The sequence below is a fragment of the Calonectris borealis genome, chromosome 8, assembly GCF_964195595.1.
Source record: "Calonectris borealis chromosome 8, bCalBor7.hap1.2, whole genome shotgun sequence".
Taxonomy (NCBI): domain Eukaryota; kingdom Metazoa; phylum Chordata; class Aves; order Procellariiformes; family Procellariidae; genus Calonectris; species Calonectris borealis.
The window spans coordinates 32,670,085-32,690,077 of NC_134319.1; the positions used below are offsets into that span (position 1 = coordinate 32,670,085).

At 56.3% G+C, this 19,993-nt stretch overlaps 1 protein-coding gene across 1 annotated transcript; it reads left to right on the forward strand.

The window, feature by feature from the left end:
* The first annotated feature begins 812 nt into the window (after positions 1-812).
* Positions 813-19,589, forward strand: SEC16B (SEC16 homolog B, endoplasmic reticulum export factor). The gene is made up of 25 exons (XM_075157078.1): positions 813-1,090; positions 2,153-2,259; positions 2,795-2,900; positions 3,019-3,121; positions 3,879-4,011; positions 4,365-4,522; positions 5,145-5,206; positions 6,054-6,189; positions 6,748-6,978; positions 7,572-7,669; positions 8,345-8,426; positions 8,544-8,661; positions 9,285-9,396; positions 9,639-9,744; positions 10,274-10,414; positions 13,376-13,489; positions 14,199-14,271; positions 16,441-16,692; positions 17,262-17,332; positions 17,701-17,832; positions 18,010-18,117; positions 18,718-18,799; positions 18,907-18,954; positions 19,095-19,165; positions 19,456-19,589. Exons 1-25 carry the CDS (start codon positions 822-824, stop codon positions 19,522-19,524), a joined length of 2,982 nt encoding a protein of 993 aa, XP_075013179.1. The 5' UTR covers positions 813-821; the 3' UTR covers positions 19,525-19,589.
* The last annotated feature ends 404 nt before the right edge of the window (positions 19,590-19,993 follow it).

The following is a 19,993-nucleotide window of genomic DNA, read 5'->3' on the forward strand; positions in this document are numbered from 1 at the left end:
GTCAGACAGCATCTGGCCAGCTGCCCCTATCGAGGAGGTTCAGGAGCCTTTCTGGGGGTAGTTTGGGTACCGATGCTGCAAGAGGAGACGCGGGGGGCTTGAGGGTGGCATCCCCCCCCCCCCCAGCAGCTGGGGCTTCACCCACGTGTTGCCCTGGGCTCTCGTTAGGGTTTCCTCTTCTGCGTGGGACTGTTATAATTAAATCTGGTGTCCGCTTGCACCGCTATATTCTTGCTGGAGCTGAAAGGCAGGAGGAAATCCCTGTTTCCACCCCATCCCATCGCTCACATGAGCAAAGCTCCATTTCTCCCTGCCTCCATCCCTGCTCATTTCTTTGAGGATAACTCTCCTTGTCCTGCTCGTAGCTTTGCCAATATTCCTTCCCCTACCCCGTATAAAATGAGGTTTCACCGCCTTGTCACAGGGGTAAAGCTGATTTGTCACCTGTGGGCGGTGGTGCTTTGCGAGGCTGGCTGGGGGTGCAGCAGATGCTACCTGGAGGCTACCTCTTGCTCTGGGAAGAGCTTTCAAAAATGGACCAGTTCATCCTGGTGTTTTAAGGGGAGCTTCAAGTTTAGGCAATTGGGGATGGAGCTTTTCCTTGCCTCTGGGCATTTTGGAAAGGATGGTGGGTTTCCAGCAGGCTCCCAAAAGCGGAGAGAGGGTGGCAACAGGCTTCATGGGGGGGCTTGGAGGGGGTGAAAAGCTGCTAATTAAACATGCTGCTTTGTCTCATTGCTTGCAGGCCACTAAAGCTGTTTGGGTCTTAACCCCCTCCCTCCCACCCTAAAACCGGAGAGGCTCTCGCTGGCAAGCTTGCGATGGACCCCTGGGTGCCCACCCGGCCACCCCAGCCCCAGGAGAGGCAGGCAGCCCGGGGGGCGTGGGGAGATGCCCACCACGGCCCCCCACCGCAGCCCAGGCGGCAACTCCTCCGCCCGGGCCCCCCGCCTCAGCCCGGCTCCTGGGACAGGGGCCACCTCCCCGGCCACCCCTGGGATGAGGGCCACCAGCCCCGGAGGGACGCCCGCAGACCGGCCTCCTGGGCCGAGTACTACGGAAGCGGCTACCCCACCACGCCATACTCCAGGTGAGAGGGCGATGCTCGCACTGAGCCCCCTCCTTGTAAACCCTTTTAAAATAAGATTTGACCACTTCAGCGCTCTCGTGGGCTTGCAGCACGGGTGCTGCCCTGGTCACGGCACGGGCAGAGCGGTGAGCAGCCACCAGTTGCCTGCTAAGAGAGGCAGTGCATGATTAGGTGATGCCCAGCTATTAAAGCAGCCGGTGACTTCTATATTTAAGGCTGCATAGCAGTTGTGGCTCCGATTTCTTCTTACAGCTGTGACTTCTGCGGTTGCCGTTTTACAGGCTTCATCTCGGTACTGAGATGCATTTTTCTTGAAGGTTTGATTAAATGCCGTTCTTCTTTACCAAGCGCAAGGTGAATAATAAAAATACAGAGCGTAATATAGGAGCGAAAGGGAGCTTGCAAGCTCAGCTGCTGAAACAGCGGAGGGTGGAAGGATAAAATGTGGGCTAGAGGATGCTCTCGGTGCTGAAAGAGCTTCGAGCGCTCCAGCAAATTTGGGTTGATTTGCCTGAGTTATTGCCCTCTGCGAGTTATGGTGTGGATACGCAGGGTTTTGTGCTGAGGTCGTGCGATGCTCGCACCGGGAAGTGGAGGCTTGCATGGGGCTGACGAAATCGCTGTGTAAATTGTGAAGAGTTAAGATATCTGAGTGCTGGGTGGGTGGCTTAGGCTGGGCTCTGGTGCAGGAGGAGCTCCAGAGCTTCGTGGAGAAGGTGCTTTTGGGGGAATGTCTGCTAAAATGTGGGTGAAAGTTGATCCCTGTGAGAAGTCCACATCATCCAGCTGAAATTGGACATCTCCTGAAACTGCAGTGCACAGCTTTCTCATAGATGGGGATGGGAAGGTATCCAAACCTCCTGCCGCTCTTTCTAAGCGTGATGCTGGACCAGTTTCTGGCCCTGCTGCTGAGCAGGACACCTGGGCAGGGGACCTGGCTTCATTTCCATCACCCTTCCTGCCTCCAAAGGTCCCGTCCAGGACCTGAGTCTAACCCTAGGTGTGCTCCAGAACCTGCAGCAGTGCCCTTTCTCAGACTGAGTATGTTGTGTTGCATTTCAGGCAAGGATACGAAGACCCCCCCTGGCAGTATCCAGCAGCCAGCTATGGGGATGACTACACCTACCAAAGCCACCAGTGGCAGCCGGTGGCCTGGCAGGATGACAGAGGTACAGGCTTATCCTTTGGGTCTGGGGATGGAGGCAACTTGCAGGAGAAGAGGCGTGCTTTCTCCAGGATGGCTTCTTCTCCCAGGGCTTGCACATCTCCAGGGCTTTCTCTTGCCCGCACCCCTGGGCTGCCGGTGCTGTTCTCCCTGTGCAGCACTGCCCTCAGTTTGCATTTGGAAAACGTGAGCAGGAACTAGGTGCACCCAAGGGAATGTTTGAACTTGATCTCCATGGCTAAAAACCTGTGTCGTTCCTGGTTCCAGGCTGAACTCGATGCTGTGTGATCGGGGTGCCCGCGGCCTTGTTTTTGCTGTTTCTGGAGTTCCTGGGCTGAAGAAAAGGGGAGGGAGGAAAGGACATCAGTGCTGTGTTGGCAAACGTGTACAGGGCTTTATCATACCTCCAATGCGTTGGGCTAATTTGGGAGCAAATGGGGTGTGCATGGCAAATTGCCTGACTCATTGCTTTTCTTTTGCAACTTCATTATGGCTTGTTGCTCTGGAGGGGCGATGCTAACTCTTAATTCTCTCTCCAGACCTGAGACAGGGAGAGCCTTACGGCAAGAGTACCAATTACCGGGACCAGCACTACTACAAGGGTTACCACCCCAACCTGGCCACGACCCCCCTGGGGCAGGACAGGTAAGGGTGGGGAGTCTGGGCATCACCTGGTGCAACCATCTGCTGCAAAATGAGTGCGTTTGTGGCTGGTCCCAAAATCTCTGACCTTCAGGGTGTCTCCTTTTGCTCCTGTCTGCAGGACACAGACCTACGAGAGCTACATCTCGGGTGCCAGGAGGGAGCGGGCAGGGGGAGAAACCCTTGGCAGTGATTCGGGGGAGGCTGGTGGTGAGCCCCAAGAGGTAACCTCAAGATGGGCAGGGATGGAGGACAGAAGGCGTGGGGATCTCCCAGAGATTTTGGGAGCAATCCATGTGTCCTTCCTCCAGCTGGGAAGGAGGCCGAGGAGAAAAGGACTGCTTTGCTATGTTGCACTCAGGGTTTAACGATCTCTGGGGATTATTATAGTGGGTTATTAGTATTTATGAACTCTCCATCTGCTGGGCTGTTGTTGCCCCAGGCATGGGGCTGTACACCGCTCCTGCACAGGGTCAAGAGCAGGACAGAAATCCAGGCTTGGTGGGATGCTGTTCTGCATCCTCCACAGGCAGCGGAAAGCTGTGTGTCACGGTCAGCTCTGTCCGCCAAGTCCTGCTCCATCGCACTTGTCCTGATCACTGTGTTTTGCCAAGAGCAAATGAAAAGATCAAATCAAAGCTGCTGTGGTGGTTTTGTTCCTGGGCAATGCTTTTTTGGGTTCCCAAGCCCTGTCTGCTGGCTGTGTTGAGGAGTCTGTGTTAGGGCTAGGAAAGATGTTGGGCTAGACTAGTGGCTGATGTAAGTTATTTTTAAAAGCCTTTGGGTATGACCAGGATATGTGCCATGAGGAACCTAAGATGCTGAAGGGCCTGAGCTGCTCAGATGGGAATCGGCTGTCCTGTGCTTCTCCTGCTGGGCACTTTCACAGAGCAGCAGAGCCTGTCCCACTGCCCTGGGAGCAGAAAAGCAGCGGTGTCCCTAGTTTCTCAGCCAGGTTTGTGTTTTCTCCCTTCCTTGCAGCCCTCGGGCCAGCCCAGCTTGCTCCTGCAGTACCACGAGTCGGGGCTCAGCTCCAGCAGCCACGAGCTCAGCCAGTACATCGGTGATGGTGCTGACCCCACGCTTTCAGGGACCTGGAGTCCAGCACAAGCAGGTGAGGTGTGATGGGGCCCTGGCTCCTCCTGACAAGGGGGGAGCAAGGAGATAAATGGCTGGCGTTAGGAGATCTGCTGTCTTGCAGCTCGGTCCTTTCCTGGAGGAGGTCGTGCAGGCACAAGGCATGACTGGGTGGCTGCGGGGTGGGTGCATGGTCCAGCAGCTCTGCCCTGGTGCAGGAGATGCCATGCATGCCTTCTGCTTTAGGGGACAGTTCTTGCGTGTGTGCGGGGGGTCAGTGGAAGGTTACTTAGGTTGGGGGGCCAGGTTGGGACCTGGTCATGTCCTCCATAGTGGAGGTGGTGTGGGGTCAGGGTGAGGGGACTCACGGTGGCCTGCGTGTCGTTGCAGGGTGGCCCTTGGTGTCCACCCCAGCCCCGGTGGTACCCTTCAAGTTCTCGCTGCCGCACGTGGCGATGTGCTTTGGAGCCGGAGGCCAGCTGGTGCTGGTGTGTCCCCACCGCCCTGCTGAGGGACAGCTAGCCCATGTCGAGCTACACAGCCTGGAGGTATGCCACAGCCTGGCACCCCAGGCTGCCCTCGGTCCCCTTGCTGGAGTGGCTCCTCTTGCCCTGAGGGATGCAAACACCGTTTGTCACTCAGCCTCCTTAGCAGCCTTCCCGTCCCCTGCTGCCATCTGATCTCCAGCCCCCATGGACCCTTGAGTCTGCATCGTCCCAGCCTGTGCCTGGGCATTGCTTTCAGCCTTTGGGTCCCACATTCTTCTCCTTCAGCTCCATAACCCTTGCCATCTGTGACCTGTTCAGTGATCCCTTCTGACGGGGACAGATGTGGTCCATACCTCTCTGAAGGATCATTCTGCTCACCTTTCAGAGGTGCTCCAATACAGAGGCCGTGTCCATCCCCTGAGTCTACCACAGTGTTTCAGTCTCCTATTTTGCCTCCTAAAGGAGGCAGATGCCATCTTAACAGGCATTTCTTTCCTGGACCTTAGCACTGGGGTCCATGTGATGGTCCAGGGTCTATGCTTTGGGGTTATCTTAAGACAGCACAGAGAACGGGTTCACCAGCACTGTTAAACCCTTGGCCCAGGCACTGACTTTCAGCCAGCCCAGCTGGGGCTGGCCTGATTGCTGGAGTCTAGCTGCTGAATTTGCTCTTGGTTTTTAGGTGATCCTTCATGACACGAAAGAGCTGAAGGAGCTACAGGCCTTCCCAGGGCCCCTGGCCAGGTATGCTGCATTGGCAGGTCCAGGAGCTGTGTCCTGGTGTATTGCATCAGGTTGTCTCTGTATCGTACTTGTTACGCCAGCGTGTCTTCTGGTCACTCATAACCAAAGCGGGGAGAGAAAAGGAGTGTGCAGAAGGAGGAAAACAAGTCACTGAGGAGAACCATTTACTGGGCGAAAGAGTTGCATATGCCCAGAACGTGGGTAGAAGACCTGGAGGCTACCACTTGTGCCAAAATGGGTGTTGGGAATCTCCATATGATACGTTGGCGTGATTGAGTCAGAATCAGCATCTCCATCCCCAGCCCCTCTCCCCTGGCCGATCTGGTGTCTCGGCTACCCTTTCTTTCCAACTGTATGATTATTTTATTGTGAGACAGCAGTTCTGCCTGGCTTGCACGTAGCTTAAAAGTTTCTGTTTCTGACCCAAAAGGTTTATGTGGTCACAAGTGTGTCCACTATGCCAGTTAAATAAAGATACTGCCTGTATGTGTGCCTGCTCCTGCAACCTCCGACATCCACGGCTGTAAGAGCAGCACAGCAAAGCAAAACTGAGGTTCTTTGCAGGTGGATGGATGAAAATATTATCAAGAGGGCAGAGAGAGGGTCTGAGATGCACTCTGCAGCCCTGAAACACAGAAATCTGCAAAGAGTCATAATAATGATAAAATTTAAGTATTGGTGTGGAAATGTGGCTTGTGGTCATTGGCACTGGGGATCTTCTCTCCTCCAACTCTCACTTTGAATCTTTGGCATTCCCGTCAGTGAACGTGGGGATGCTTTGAGTCTGAATGATGTCCTAGAGTGCTTTGCCTTGGGTTTCTTTTGATGCCTTTCTTTGCTGCTGTAGGGAAGACCTGCACAAAGTGGATGTGATGACATTTTGCCAGCAGAAGATAGCCACAAGCTGTGATCTCTCAACACAGAAAGGCAGAGATTCATCTCTTCTCTGGAAACTCCTGATCCTCCTCTGCCGGCAGAATGGGGTAGGTGTCCCGTGGAAGGGGCTGACCCTTTTGATCTTAGAAGTGAGACAAGTTATATGCCCCTTAGGTGCCTCTTGATCCAGTTGCTATTTTCAGAGGGTAGGGGGTGTACCTGAAAAGCATCCCGTTCCCATAGTACTATCAATCAGTTGGACGCTGCCTGGATATTTGGAGCAAACCCTTCTCTGTGATTGCTTTTCATCCTTGTGAACTACCAACAACCCAATGCTATAGCTGCTGTGGAAGGGACTGGTGCCACCTTCAAGGAGCCAGCACTTACGCTTAAAAGGGGATTATTCCCTTAACCCAATGAAATCCACCCCATCTAATCTGTGGCTTCTTGTTGGAAGCAGATAAGATCTTCAGAGTGAGTGCTGTGAAGGTCTTGCTAGTTGTGCTGAATCTTTTGCCCTCCAAAAGTGTGCTGGTGGCCAAGACTGGTGGTGTTGGGGAGATGTGCTAGGATGAGGATACAAGTGTAAGGGTGTCGGACTGGAAATGCTGTCAGCCTTTGCTCATGGGGCAGCCTCCATGGGCCTCCCTCCTCCCCGTTCACAGTCCATGGTGGGCTCAGACACGGCTGAGCTGCTGATGCAAGACTGCAGGCGCCGGGAGAAGTACAAGAGGCAAAACCCTGCGGTAAACCTGATGGGCCTGACAGATGATGAGTGGATGTCACGTCAGCCGGGGACACTGGACCTCATCACAGGGGAGGTCCCTCCTGTTGTGGAGACCCAAGCACAGATAGTGGAGAAGTTCACCAAGCTCCTCTACTATGGCAGGAAGAAAGTAAGTGGTGAGCGGGATCCAGGACACAGGGCTGAGTTTTTTTTTTTCTTGGCCTCTTTGGCCTCTTCAGGCAGGTTTTAAAGGGAAGAGTGGTCAAGAGGTGCCTTGTAGTTGTGGGATCAACCCTTCAAGTTGCATTTGTACAACAGGGCTTATGGCAGTGATTTCCCACCATTGGGAATTGGGATGGGGCCCAAGTGAGGACAAGATGCAGAGGCTTTTACCAGCACTGTGGGGTTAGTTGCAGCTATGTGACCTCAAGGGATACCAAAGGCACAAGGGAGAGAGGAAGGTTGGATGCAGAGAAGCTTGGGTGCCCAGGCTGGGATCCCACAGCAGTGGCAGAGAGCTAACGGGCAGCACGGACCTGGAAATCCAGGAGAGACAATATTGCTATGAAGGTCCCAGTTCTTGTCATCGTGCAAAGTAGAAAGATAATGTGAACATGGAAGAGTTTTTTGAAGGGTATTAGTTAGAGACAGAGCGGTTATTGGGGCTCTCTGAGCTGGGTGAGCAGCGGGTCCCCTGGCAGCGGAGGAGGGCAGGGAAGCAGAATTAGTGCAAACCCTTTTTCTTCTCCACCTTGGCTGCAGGATGCTCTGGTCTGGGCCATGAGAAACCAGCTGTGGGGCCATGCCCTCTTCCTCTCCAGCAAAATGGACCCTCGGACCTACAGCTGGGTGCTCACCGGGTAAGTTGGAGAAGCTAAAGTGAGGTACGATGCTCTGTGACTGGCTTTGCCAAGCCTGTTATCCCTTCTGGTGCCATCCAGCCCCAGAGCACTGAAAAAAGGGCATTGATTTCAGCTGCACCCTTTGAGAGGGGGCAAAGGGGAGAGGGGGCATTCATCTGGATGGGCCTGAGACCTTTGGGCTTCCTGATGGACAAGAGAAACCAAGTGGGGGCTGGAAAGCAGAAGGAAAGCCATTCCCTGGAGGTGTGGGGTGGATTTATTCTGAGTCTTTGGCTTTGCCCTTGCTGCCCTAGCAAAAGGAGCCGTCGGGGTAGGGGAGACTGGGCCATCTTCACCGTGATCCAGTCTGAGCTGTTCATCCCACTCGTAGGAACGTTTTCCGGTGGAATTAAGGTACTTAGTTTGGATTGGGTTGATCCCTTCAGGGAGACTTAAGCAGAAATTTTCTGTCTTGTGCAACCTGAATCCTTTTGAGGAGGTTTTATCCAGCATTATCCTGGAGACTTGCCTGCTCTGGAGGTAATGCAGATCATCAGCCTGATGATCCCTTCTGCCTTCTCTGGGAAGCCCCTCAGGACACTGCTTTCCTGGGGCATTTGGGACGTGCCCTTGGAGGTGAATGAGGGTTTGGGGTCCTGGCACGGCAGCCCTATTTCTGCTGTCTCCTCACAGGTTCACCAGTACGCTGGCCACCAATGATCCCCTGCAGACCCTCTTCCAGCTCATGTCGGGAAGGATCCCTCAGGCAGCGCTGGTCCGTGAGCAAGAGGCTGAGCCCAGCACGTGTACCCCTGTGCTGTCACCTGCCTGTGACACCCACCTCGTGGTGACCATCTCTGCTCACCTTCGCTCTCCTCTTGTCTCCCTCCAGTGCTGCGGGGATGCCACCTGGGGAGACTGGAGGCCCCACCTGGCCGTGATGTTGTCCAACAAGGTTGGAGACATGGAGCTGAACCACCGAGCCATTGTCACCATGGGAGACACTTTGGGTGAGCCAAGGCCGCTGTGAGCAGTTATGTTCCCGCTGTCTTGTAATAGTTGGTGGACACCTGCAATGTCACCGTGCATGTCCACGCTGGCATGGATGTACGTTGCTGCTGAGATGGGGTGTACATGCCTGTACCCCCGGAGCCGCAGCGCCTGTGCGGTGGCAGGGATGAGGTGTTGATGGGTCCTGCTGCCCTTCGTGCTGGCAGATGAGTCAGGCTCAGGCACATCCATTAGCTGCTCTTTTGGAGACACCTGGAGCCGCTGGACCCGGGGAGGGCCTATGTGACTGCAGGGACTGAGACTTGCTCCTGGTGGTGGGGACTTCTGGGGATTTCATGCCAATAATGGCACCCTACAGAGTTGAAGCTAGAGTTGGAGCCTGCTCAGGCTCCTCTGGTCCTACCACTGAATGGAAACCCCTTCCTAGGTATGGAAAGCAGCAAGCGGGGAAAACAGACAAAAAACAGGGAGAAGGGAGGGATCAGGGTCTGCATGGACAGGGAAGAAAGTGGGGCGGTTGGGTTTGGGTTTTCATGTGAGCTTGGGAGCCTCCAAAGCAATGCTGTCCACATGATGACCTCTCTCTCAGGACTAAGTGTTTGTCTTTTTTCCTCCCATCCAGCTGGCAGGGGAGCAGTTGAAGCAGCTCATTTCTGCTACCTGATGGCGGATATTCCTTTCGGTTACTTTGGGGCGAAGGCAGACCGCATGGCTCTGCTGGGCAGCAACCACCGGTGAGCAAGCCCAGGAGGTGGTGCTCTTGCCGGTGATGTGTCCCACCTTCTTTTCATCCCTGGGATCTCACTTTTATGCAAAAGCAATCCCTGTTTGTGGGTTTTTACTGCTCTTAATGTGAGCTTTGCTCTGGGCCTCTCCAGCTGCAGGCTGGGGTGGTGGTGGAGCTGGGAATCTGTGTGTGGGGCTCTCTGGGGAGAGCTCTGCTCCTGCTTACTGAACCTACCCCTCTCCTTTGCAGTCAGGCGTTCGCCCAGTTTGCCAGGACGGAGGTCATCCAGCGGATGGAAATCTTCGAGTACTGTCAGCAGCTACAACAGCCCAAATTCTTCCTGCTCCCCTTCCAGGTAGCGGAGATGCACAAGCCCATCTGGTGGAGCAGCTCAGACCTGCCCCAAAACATGCATCCGTCCCCCTGACGCCAGGGATTCGGGCTGCTCTCCAAGGCTTGTCCCTGTCCCCTCGCTGGGCTTTGGGAGTGATGGGGAGGCTGCCCTGGCCACGGGGCAGGTTTTGGGGCATGGTGTGTTCGATCGGTGCTTGCTCAGGTCTGGCTCCCCTCCTGCTCCCTGGGTATAGGATATACTTTTCATACGGCAAATAAGCACCTGGCTACCGCTGCCTCGGGCGCTGTGCAAATCAGATGGATAAATGAAGATGGGGGGCTGGCCTTACAACAGCACCATGGTTTGGGGAGCTGCCCCATGGGGATGGGTGGGGTGTCCTCAGATTGCAGGTGACCTCTGGGTGAGGAGACCCATGACCCAGGGTGCCCTGAGTCACGCTGGGATGATGTCCCAGCACCAGGGCAGAGGGGACTCACGGGCACCAGCATCTCCTCACCCACCTACGTCTGCTCTGCTTCCCTCTCCCAAGGTCTATAAGCTCCTCTACGCCTCTCGCCTGGCCGACCATGGGCTCCCAGCCCAGGCCCTGCAATACTGCGAGCAGATTGCCACCGCGCTCCTGGGCCAGGATCCGGCCAGCCACCCCATCCTGGCCCAGCAAGTGATGAAGGTGAGTCCTGTACCCCTCATGGTGGTACCCATTCAGGACCCGGTGCGTTGGGGAGCGTCCTCGGTGTTTTCCCATGGCTTGGGGGTGCTTGGCAGCTCTGAGCAGCCCCCCCAGGGTTTGCTGCCTGGCACGTGCTGAGCACGGCAAAGCCAACACCTCCGTGGGGTCTCTAATACCCATGGATTTAGGGTAAAAAACAAAGGAATTGTGTTGACTGCCAAGTAGGAGCAGAGTTATTTGGAAGCAAAGGATGTTTTCTATTCTGGAGGGGCTTTTTGAACTTGTAAATGGAACAGACTTAAGAAGTCGAAGTGTGTGTCTGGCATTTCTCCTCCAGCACATCATCCCGTGGTTGCATTTACCTGCCGGGGGCTCTTTTGGGGTGACAGTGAACAGGAGCGAGTCCCGGCTGGTAGCCCTGAGCCCAGCTCCTCGCTTCGTTAGCGGTGTGCTGGGGCAGGGAGGGGAGAAGCAAAGTGTCCCAGGTCCCCAAGCAGGTTGGGCTCTCGGGAGAGTGGATCTGCTGACTCCATGAGCATCACTGGGGCAGTGCCGAGGCTGCTCGAAGCCTTCCTCCATCGGGAAGGGGGCAAAAGCTGCGGTGCTGTGAGGTGAGGGGCAGCAGGGATGCCTGTCTGAAGCAGGTGCTGGAGAAATTGCCCAAAACTCAGCTGGCGCAGCCCCTCCACCCCATCGTCCAAAACCTATTTACTGTCTAACAGCCTCTCAGATCTGCCGTTCTGCTGGGGATAATGCTTCTCCTGGGAGAAAACACTTTCATCTGAAAAACTAGTGCATTCATAGACACTCTTGTCTTTGATGTTTTAGACTGTGTTACAAATTATGATACACATTAGTGTTTGATTAAGACTTCCCCTCTTTTGAAGCTGGGGACGATATACAACCAGGTGCTGATTCATTAATATTGGATCAAAGTGCACATTAGCTTTTGGATTAAACATTCCCCCCGTTTAGGAGTAATCACGCTTATAATTTCCTCTTTCCTGCGATTGATTTAGGATGCACACATGTGTGTGTGCACAGAGTTGGGATGGCGGGGTCTGGTAGTGCAAGCTCCTGGCTGGATTACTCTGCTTGTTGGGGCTGGTCCCTGTCCTGAGCCAAGCTCTGGCTGCGTGGGTCGTGTCTCACTGTAACCTCCTGGAGGTGGGAAGTGTATTTTGTGCTAGTTTAGATTGTTTTGAACAATTTTGGGAAGAGGAAGAAACGGCCTATGTGGGCTGGGGCGGTGGGGATAGCTGAGACTTGCGTGGCTGCGAAGGGTGGCCGAGCTGCAAAGTCACCTCTGCATGGCTTTTGGTGGCCCTTGATGAGGCAGCCTCTTAGCAAAGCGTGGAAGATAAATGAGCGCGAGGGAGCTTGATAAATTCCCAAGAAGTGGGTCGATACCAACAAGAGAAAATTCAGTGAAGGCTCGGATGAAGAGCGGTGCTTTAGGTGAGTGTCATCTCCCCGCATCCAGCTGTCTTAAAACAGGACCCTTGTCTGTTCAGACTGACCTAGCCCTCCGTCGCACCCTGGGCCGGTGGGTTGGTCACCTCAGAAGAGCCTCTTGCTCTGTGGACAGTTGCTGGAGCCCCATGTCATTGAGAAGGCTGCAGCCCGGGCGGCACAGACCCCTCTCTTGCCGGAGAAATTAAACACGCAGCAGCAATACTGCAGAGAGGGACCTGGGGGAGATAGTGGAGCACGGGAAAAAATACCGAGCAGCAACATAACAGGATGCTGTTGCAAAAAAAAAAAAAAGAAAAAAAAATCCAATGTTATAATGTTATTCTGGGCTATGAAAGCAAAAATGGCATGTGTTAGACAAGGAGGTGATAATCCCCCATGCTTGGGTCTTGGGGGTCTTGGCTGGGGCACCGTGCCCCGTTCGGCATGCCGCGCTTGGAGCCAGGGCCAAATCGGAGCAAGTGCAGGAGAGAAGAGCAGGGGAGTGATAAGAGATTGAGGGGAAAATGACCTCTGAAGAAGGCCTCGGGGTTGTTTTTTTTTTTTTCCTAGGCAAGATATGCTGGGGGAGGAAGGGGGGGAGTGGGGGATGAGATAACAGCCCCCCGGCATGCAGGAGGCTGCTTTTCAGGGGATGGTGCCTGGCTGTCCCCACAGCTCCTGCCGGCGCAGGAATAGAGAGGCTTAATTTGCAGCAGGGAAGATTTTGCTTAGATATTAAGAAAAAACTCTTTAGCTCTAAGGACATTAAGCATCAGGACAGGCCTGGGAGGCTGTGAAATCTTCTCCTTGGAGATTTGTAAGTGCAAATCAGACAAACAGAGGCTGATGTGGGCACACAGGATTTTCTTGAGCGTTGCCAGATGGGTCAGGTTAACCTCAGAGGGTCCCTCCCAGCCCTGTGTTTGTTTTCTGTGTGGTTATTAGTGATGATAACGCTTGTTGCAAAGCTGGGTGAGGAAACGGCAGGGTGAGCCCTTAGCTCAAACCCTCCCGGCTCCCATCCGTCCTCGTGGGGTAGGTACGGGGCTGGCGCACAGCCCTGGGAGCTGGGCTGTTCCCAGAGCTCCTGCTGGGGTGTCCTGCAAAGCCACTGGTGCCCCGGGCTGGCTGTCAAGTGGGATTAAAGGTGCGCGTTTACCTCGGAGGAGAAAAGGACGGTAATAGTTACCTGCCTCTCTGATGTGGAGAGCATCTTTGACATCGGTACTCTGACGTCTCTGCGGAGACGGCGGAGATAGCCCTGCTGGGAGGCTCTCTGCGGGGCACGGGACGGGCCAGCACCTCTCCGCAGCAATGCAGGAGATGGAATAAATCTTGCACAAGAGGCTGCTGTTACTTTAACCCCCGTATTATGAAGTAGTGCAGCTCTGGTGCTATTTTTCCCCGGGCCCGTGTGCCCGGCCACGTGCAATTGCTGCGAGGGTCGGTCTGTCCCCTGCGGAGCCCAGATGTGTGATGAGCCCTGTGGCACTCCTGGCTCTGCAGCTCGCCGAGCGGCTGAAGCTGTCCGACCCGCTGCTCCTGGAGATGCCGGAACAGGACCAGACGCTGGAGCCCGACTGGCTGGTTCAGCTCCGAGCCTGCTGCCGGCAGTGGGAGGTGAGGAGGAGCGGGGATGCTGGGGGGTAGCTGGTATGCGGGGTAGTTTGCGGAAGCATCTTCCTCCTCTACCCTGAATCCAAGGGGACAGGTATGGAGGTTTGAAGGCCGTTGTTACCCGGGCGCCTTTCCTCTTGGCTTGTGAGCTCGGAGATGTGGTCCCACCTGCAGCTTCAGCAGGAGCAGGGGGGTTGCAACACCTGAGGGTGCGAGCAGCGAGGGCTGCAGAGCTTCCCACGGGGCAAAACACTCCTTCTCTTGGCTCAAGGAGGGCAGTCAGGGGCTGGTGGTGAATGATGATCTCCTCTTGTGGTGAGGATATTGCGGAGGATGCTGGCAGGGGATCACCTTGCAGATGTGTGCTCTCGGGTCCCTTAATTGTGGTCTGGTCCTTGGATTAATGCTCTTCGTTCAGGTTTCATGTCTGCTTTTAGTTTTGTGCCCTTTTCTGTCTCCAGTTTCCCCTCCTGCCTGCTGTCAGCAGGGCAGCGGTGCTGCAGCCCCCTTCGCTTGCTGGGAAAGGGCTGTGACCGTGCTGGTATGGGTCTCACCTGTAACCTGGGGCCCCGCAGCCTGGGGGGGGGTCGTGAGCCCCAGACCTGCGAGCACCACGCTTTCCTTTACATTGGCTTTGTGGTTTCCTTAGTCTTTGCCCTGTGCCATCCCTTTTTCCATCTGTTTTATCAGGTTTTTCCCTCTCTCCTTGCAGGTGGAAGATGACCTCCCTCCGGAGGTGGCATCTGCTCAGCCAGGGCTCTCCTGGGCTGCTGCATCGATGGCAGGTAAAGAAAACGAAGCAGCAGGTTGCAGTCACCGCAGCGGGCTTCTCCGCATGTGGAGTTGTGCTGCCACAGGCTGGGAGGCAGCTCCCTGCTCCCCGGAGAATTTCTCAGCAGCTGCTCCTTGCTCATTGCATCCCACCAGAGCTCAAAATTTTGCTCCTGCCTGGATGCATCCCTCTGGCATGGGGCTGCAAACGGAGGGGTTGATGCTTGTGCCCTCCATATGATGTCTGAGTAATTGGGCCTAATTACCGCTTCAGGAGTCCCTGTGGGTGCGGTGGGAGGAGAAGGGTGACCAGGGGTGGGCAGCTGGATGAAGCACGTGCCTCCCGGCCGAGCCTCGGGGGAGACGGCCCTGTTCCCAGGCAGTCCTCCGAGGATGCAAACTGGAGCTGAACTACGGGGATTTCATACTTGCAGAGTTAAAGATTCGGGAAGGAGCTCATCTTTCTGTGGGCTGGGCTGCTGGTGAAGCCCCAGCTTTTCCCCTTCCCTGCTGCCTCTTTCTTGCCTTTGCTTTGCCTCTCGGTGACTCTGAGAGTCCCCTCCAGCGACAGCCTTCCCAGAGGGTCAAGAGACATCAAGATAAGGGACGTGAACCTCCCCTGGGTGGCTGTCAAGGGAAGGGCTGGAGAGCTTTCCTAGCTGGGCAGCGTGTCCATGGAGATGTCCCATCGAGGAGAAGTCGGGGCTGGTGACCCATCGGCATTGCTTCACAGCCACCTCCATCAGCCGGACGCCCCGGCACAGCCTGCTGCTCCTCACTGCTGCTCACATCTAGCTTTCTCCTGGGAACGCCGGCACCGATGCGTGGAGAATGAAGGCTGGTGCAGACAGGATAAAACATGACAAATTCCTCCAAGCCATTTCTTCCTATCAGCTTTCCCTGCTGCTGCCAAATTCCTCTTCAAAGAGCTCTCCCAGGCAGTAAAAAGGATCATCAATCCTGATTGCCTTCTGCTGCTATCAGGGCTGAGGCTATGATCATCCTTCCCTGGAAAAAAGTCACAGGTATGATGGGATGGCTTCTCTGAGCGGTCAGGTCTGCTCCATGTGGTCTCCGCAGCTTGCTTTCCTGATGCTTGGCCCTTTTCTTCATTGAGGAGGCCATCCAGAGTCACCATCTGAGGGACCTGCATACAGAGAAAGCTGGCTTGGTGTTGAATTCATCCATCTTGGAAAGACAAAGCCCGAATCAAAGTGCCAAGCTGGGATCCATGTGGTCACAGCAACCTCCCTCTCCATCCTTACAGCCTGAGCTGTCCTCCCTGACTTTTTCTGGCTGAGCTTGCTTGGGCAGCGTGGGGTCACGCATCCATCGTCCTCCCTGTGGATCTCAAGCATCTCCAGGCCGTGTGGGTGCGAAGCCAACCCGGAGCCGGCTGGAGGCGATGCTTGGCAGGCAAAGCAAAGGGTTTTGTAGCGCTGCATCCAAGAGATGCCATAGTAGGTCCCCAGGCTCAGACCCACGGGGTCTGGGTCCTGCCTGGCCGTGTCTCACGGCAATGGGAGAGAAGTTTCCCACTGCCCAACAAGTTTCTGGCTGGAGGCTGCAGAGCTGGAACAAGCAGGACACACAACTGGGACCAAGAGCAGTGTGTCTAACATCAGCCAGAGCAATGTGTGTGTTAAATAAAACAAACCCCACTTGCTTAACCTGCCTTTCAAACAAAAAAAAAAAAACCAACCCTGAATAAATCTGCCTAAAGCAAGAAACTCATCCGTGGGTGCTCCTGTGGAGCAGGAATGAAGGCTGGGAGGTGAATTTTTGTTACTGCTTGGGGTGTGCAGCAGGAGTGGAAGAAAAGGCTGGAGGCTCCTTTGAACTGCTGGGTGTGCGCTGCTCACGCTTGGTCTCTTTGCTTCCATAGCATTCCCCTTCTGAGTTCATCTGCAACCTCAGGCACGTTCCCGGGAGGTTTTCCCCGTCTTTCACAGCCCACCTTCCTTGAAGCCTCTGAAAGGTCCCCGCTGCCGTGCCCTACCTCCTCCCTCGCCCACGCGCGGTCCCCGGGGTCCCTCCTCGCCCCCTCTGGCTCCCGCTGATGTATAATGGAAAAGGGCAGAAATCTGTGCAACAGCCTGATGAAATTATAAACACCGGAGTAAACTCCTGAGGTCTGTGTTTTTGTTTTTGTGGTGTTTGTTTGGTTTTTTTTTTTTTGGCAGATGGAGAGCCTGGCCATGACCTTCTACAGGGTGAAGACTACCAGTATGACCAGTGCTACCAGCCCATGCCACCCCAGGGACCCAGCTCCCACGAGGACGCGTCTCTCTGGTCCCCGGCACCTGCTCAGGTCGCAGCATCGCCGCTGCTCGGCGTTCGGCAAGAGCTGCAGCCCCCCGCGCTCGACCCAGGGACGGCCGCCCCTCCGGGAGGGGATTTTGCTGAGCCCCCTCCGCAGGTGGTACCACCGGCAGGTAAGTGCTCCAGCCTTGTTCCTCTGCAAAAAGACCTGTCCCCAGTTAGTAGCAGTGGGATGGGGCGTCCCTCGGGGAAGTGTGATCCCCTACAGCGTGTGTGTAGCTTCAAACGCCGCTGCCTTCACCCAGCGCCTTGTTTCCCTCCAACCTTGCCCAGATGAGGAGCAGTGATTGCCCTGGTGCCATGCATGCAAACCGTGTCCACCAGCGCTGGCTGCCCTGGGCAGGCGAGTCTTCATTTTTGGAAGACCTTGCCCAAAGTAGGAAGGGAGGGCAGCCGCGGGTTGGTGCTGCCGCTTCCCTGCCGGGTGGGAAAACAAACTTCACGTCCAACAGCGCAAGGCAGGTTTTTGAGTTGTATCGGTGCAGCCCTGCGGCTTACTCCCTCCCTGGTGCTGGCATGGACAGGGACAGGTCCAGAATGGTCTCTTGCCTCTCTTGGGGGACATCTTGGCCACGAGGCCTTGCTCTGGGTGGGATGACAGAAGCACTGAAAATAGCTCTGCTAGACATGGCAGGAGCTCCTGGGGCCACAGCCTGACTGTGTCCTTCCCTCTGCTCCACAGGAGAAGCTGGGGAGCCTCGGGGCACCCCGCTGTCCCCCGAGGGGGTGCAGCCATCCCTCCCAGCAGAGCAGGTGAGTCAGAGAGGGGTCAGGGAGACCACCCCATTGGGGGCCCTGGGGGGATTTAGGACTCGCTGGCTCATCCTTCCACGTGCTTAACTCGCGTGGAAACCCCCATCATGGTGCCAGCCCGTCCCCTCGGGGACCTGACAGCTTAGGGCAGCCCTCTCCAGCCTCCTACCTCTGGGACCGTGGGCTGCCCACTGCACCCCGCTGTGGGTGCTATCCCCCTCCCCACCTGCTGTGTAAGGGATGCGGGGGTCCCCGGGGACGCTATTGGTTAAGCCTGGCATGGAGGAGTCCCAGGGATGCTCTGATCATGCTTGGGGTGGCTCTTCTGGGAACAGCAAGTGGCAGCTCCAATCTCCGATGCCATGGAGGAGTTAAAGGCAAGGACTCGGACCATCTCGGGGAGCTCCACTGTCTCCTCGGAAGATGACAGCCGGCCTTCCTCGGAGAGCGCTGCCGAAGAGCCGGCACCAGCGGAGGCGGCGAAGCCGGGTGAGGATAAGGTGAGCACGCCAGAGCCGACGTGAAGCCTCATGCTCCGAGCTTGCCTGTCCCCGACACCTGCTGTGACCTGGGCGAAACGGTGCCCGCTCCCGGCTGGTGCGGGGGGCGTCTCGGTGGCCGTGGCATCTTCCCCTTCTCACCCATTTCCGTCAACTGCGACAACCTCCCTTTCCCAGAGCTCCGGATTCAGGTGGTTTGGCTGGTTTCGGTCGAAGCCCACCAAGGAAACCTCTCCCAAGGCCACGTCGGAGACAGCCCTGGACTCCCCCATGCCAGGACCGCAGGTAGGGGACGAAAGGCTGTCCTGTCCCCGGGTGACACCCAGGGTTACAGCCATGGGGACAGGTGACACATCTCCCCCTTCACCCGCTATTTCACTTGGCAAACTCTGCGGGGATCGCTTGCCCTCCGCCAGAGCGGAAAGCAGCAGCCACGAGCGGCACCGCTCGGGCAGGTTTTAGTTGCTGAAAGGAAGGAAAAGCTCTTTAATTGGAAGCGCAGCAGAGATGGGGAAGCAGCCATGCGTGGTTATCGCAGTCCTGGCCGAGTCCTCCGGGTGCCACATCCCCGACGGTGGGCTTGGAGGCAGGTGTTGGAGCGAGATCCTCCCCTGGCAGTTTCCTCCCAGTTGAGAATGACCTACAGTCCCGGAGCAGGAAATTTTGGGATATTCTTCCAAAACTAGCAGGAGATGAGGAGCAGAGGGGGACCCATGGGCCCTGGTGGCCCCTTACACTGTACACAGGCTTGGGGGTAGCTCTTGGGGTACCTCTCCAGCAGGATGGGTGCAGAGGGGTACCCCAAAAGTGTGGTGTGGTATCTGGTGCAGAGGTCTTCTCACCATGCAAGGAGCTTCTGCTCTAAACGGGTGGATGTGGTTTCAGGAACGGACGTCGCCATCCCCACCCGATGGTCCTCCCGCAGCTGGGACAAGCCCTTTGGCTCAGCCTCTGTCCAGCAACCCTGGTAAACGCTGCGTGGGTCCCCGCGTCCTGCTCCTTGTCGGCCTTTTAGAAGCTGCTGCTCCTCTTAAAATTAAGTTGTTTGGGTTTTTTTTTGGTTGCATGCCCCAGGAGGAATGCAAGGTGAAAATGCCTTTCCTGTTACCCCGGTGTCCATTGAGATGAAAGGCTCGTGGGATGCAGGCGGTGGGGAGTCAGCAGGAGAGCAGGTGAGGAGAGGAGGGAGGTGTATTGGTGTGTGATGGGGGGGTGTCTGAAATCGGGGGTGGCTGTGAAGTTTCTCTCCCTTCACCCCTTCCAGACTGGCTCCCATGAATCTCCCCCACCGGTGGGGACAGTCCCCCTCTTCAACCCTGTCCAGGTCTCTCAGGTGAGAGCATCCTCCTGGGGTGTTGCTGGGTAGGGTGGGGGAGGCTCCTGGCTTTTGGGGTGATGCCAGATTGCCTGCAATCTGCTATGGGCAGGGGGATATAGGGGCTCCCAGCTCTGGGTGTAAGAGTTTGGTGTTTATAAGAAAATAAATGGGGGGAGGAGGGTGTTGGGGGGGTGGGAAGGAGGAGGGAAATGGGGGGGGGGGATGCTTGTGGCTGCATCCTGGGGACAGCGGGTCCACATTTTGGGGTACAAGCCTGCCTTACACCCTCTCTCTCTGCTTCCCAGCTCACCGCTGCCTCTCGCCCCAACCAACCCAGGCCGCTTTCCCAGCGGCGCTACCCCAACCTGCTGTGAGCGGAGAGCGGGGGGGGGGGTGGCGCCAGAAATGAAGAGCGGTGACCGTTTGTGGACAGTTTTTACAAAAACCGGTGTTTGTGCTTATTTTGAAGGGGGTGGCAGAGGCTGGGCCGGGCGATGGTGCCCTGTGTGCCCAGCCTGTGGCACCCCTGCGTTGGGGGGTTTTAATGGGACGCTGAACGTGCAGCCGTGGCTAAAAGGCGTGTCCGGGGGAGAGTAGTCTGAATTGGGTTGTGGGGCAGTGCCCCACCTCACCCATTGGACTCGAGCACGGCTGGCCGTGAGTCTGTCTCAAAGCACCGCGGGGCCACGAGCATCCACCGGGGCTCGGCGGCAGGAGCCTGCTCGGTTTCTCCTGCCCATGCCGGCCGACGCGCGGCGCCCCCCCTGTCTGGTGGCTCACCCGCCCCTCGCGGGCGGGGCTCTGCGAGAGCCGTCAGGCGGCCCTTCCCTCAGACCTTCCCCG

Excerpts from the sequence above, each read along its gene's own strand:
- SEC16B (XM_075157078.1), top strand. The coding sequence starts at position 822 with ATGGACCCCTGGGTGCCCACCCGGCCACCCCAGCCCCAGGAGAGGCAG. Across the intron at positions 16,693-17,261 it reads GCAGGTGGTACCACCGGCAG|GAGAAGCTGGGGAGCCTCGG; the intron begins GTAAGTGCTCCA and ends TCTGCTCCACAG. Across the intron at positions 18,955-19,094 it reads TGTTACCCCGGTGTCCATTG|AGACTGGCTCCCATGAATCT; the intron begins AGATGAAAGGCT and ends TTCACCCCTTCC.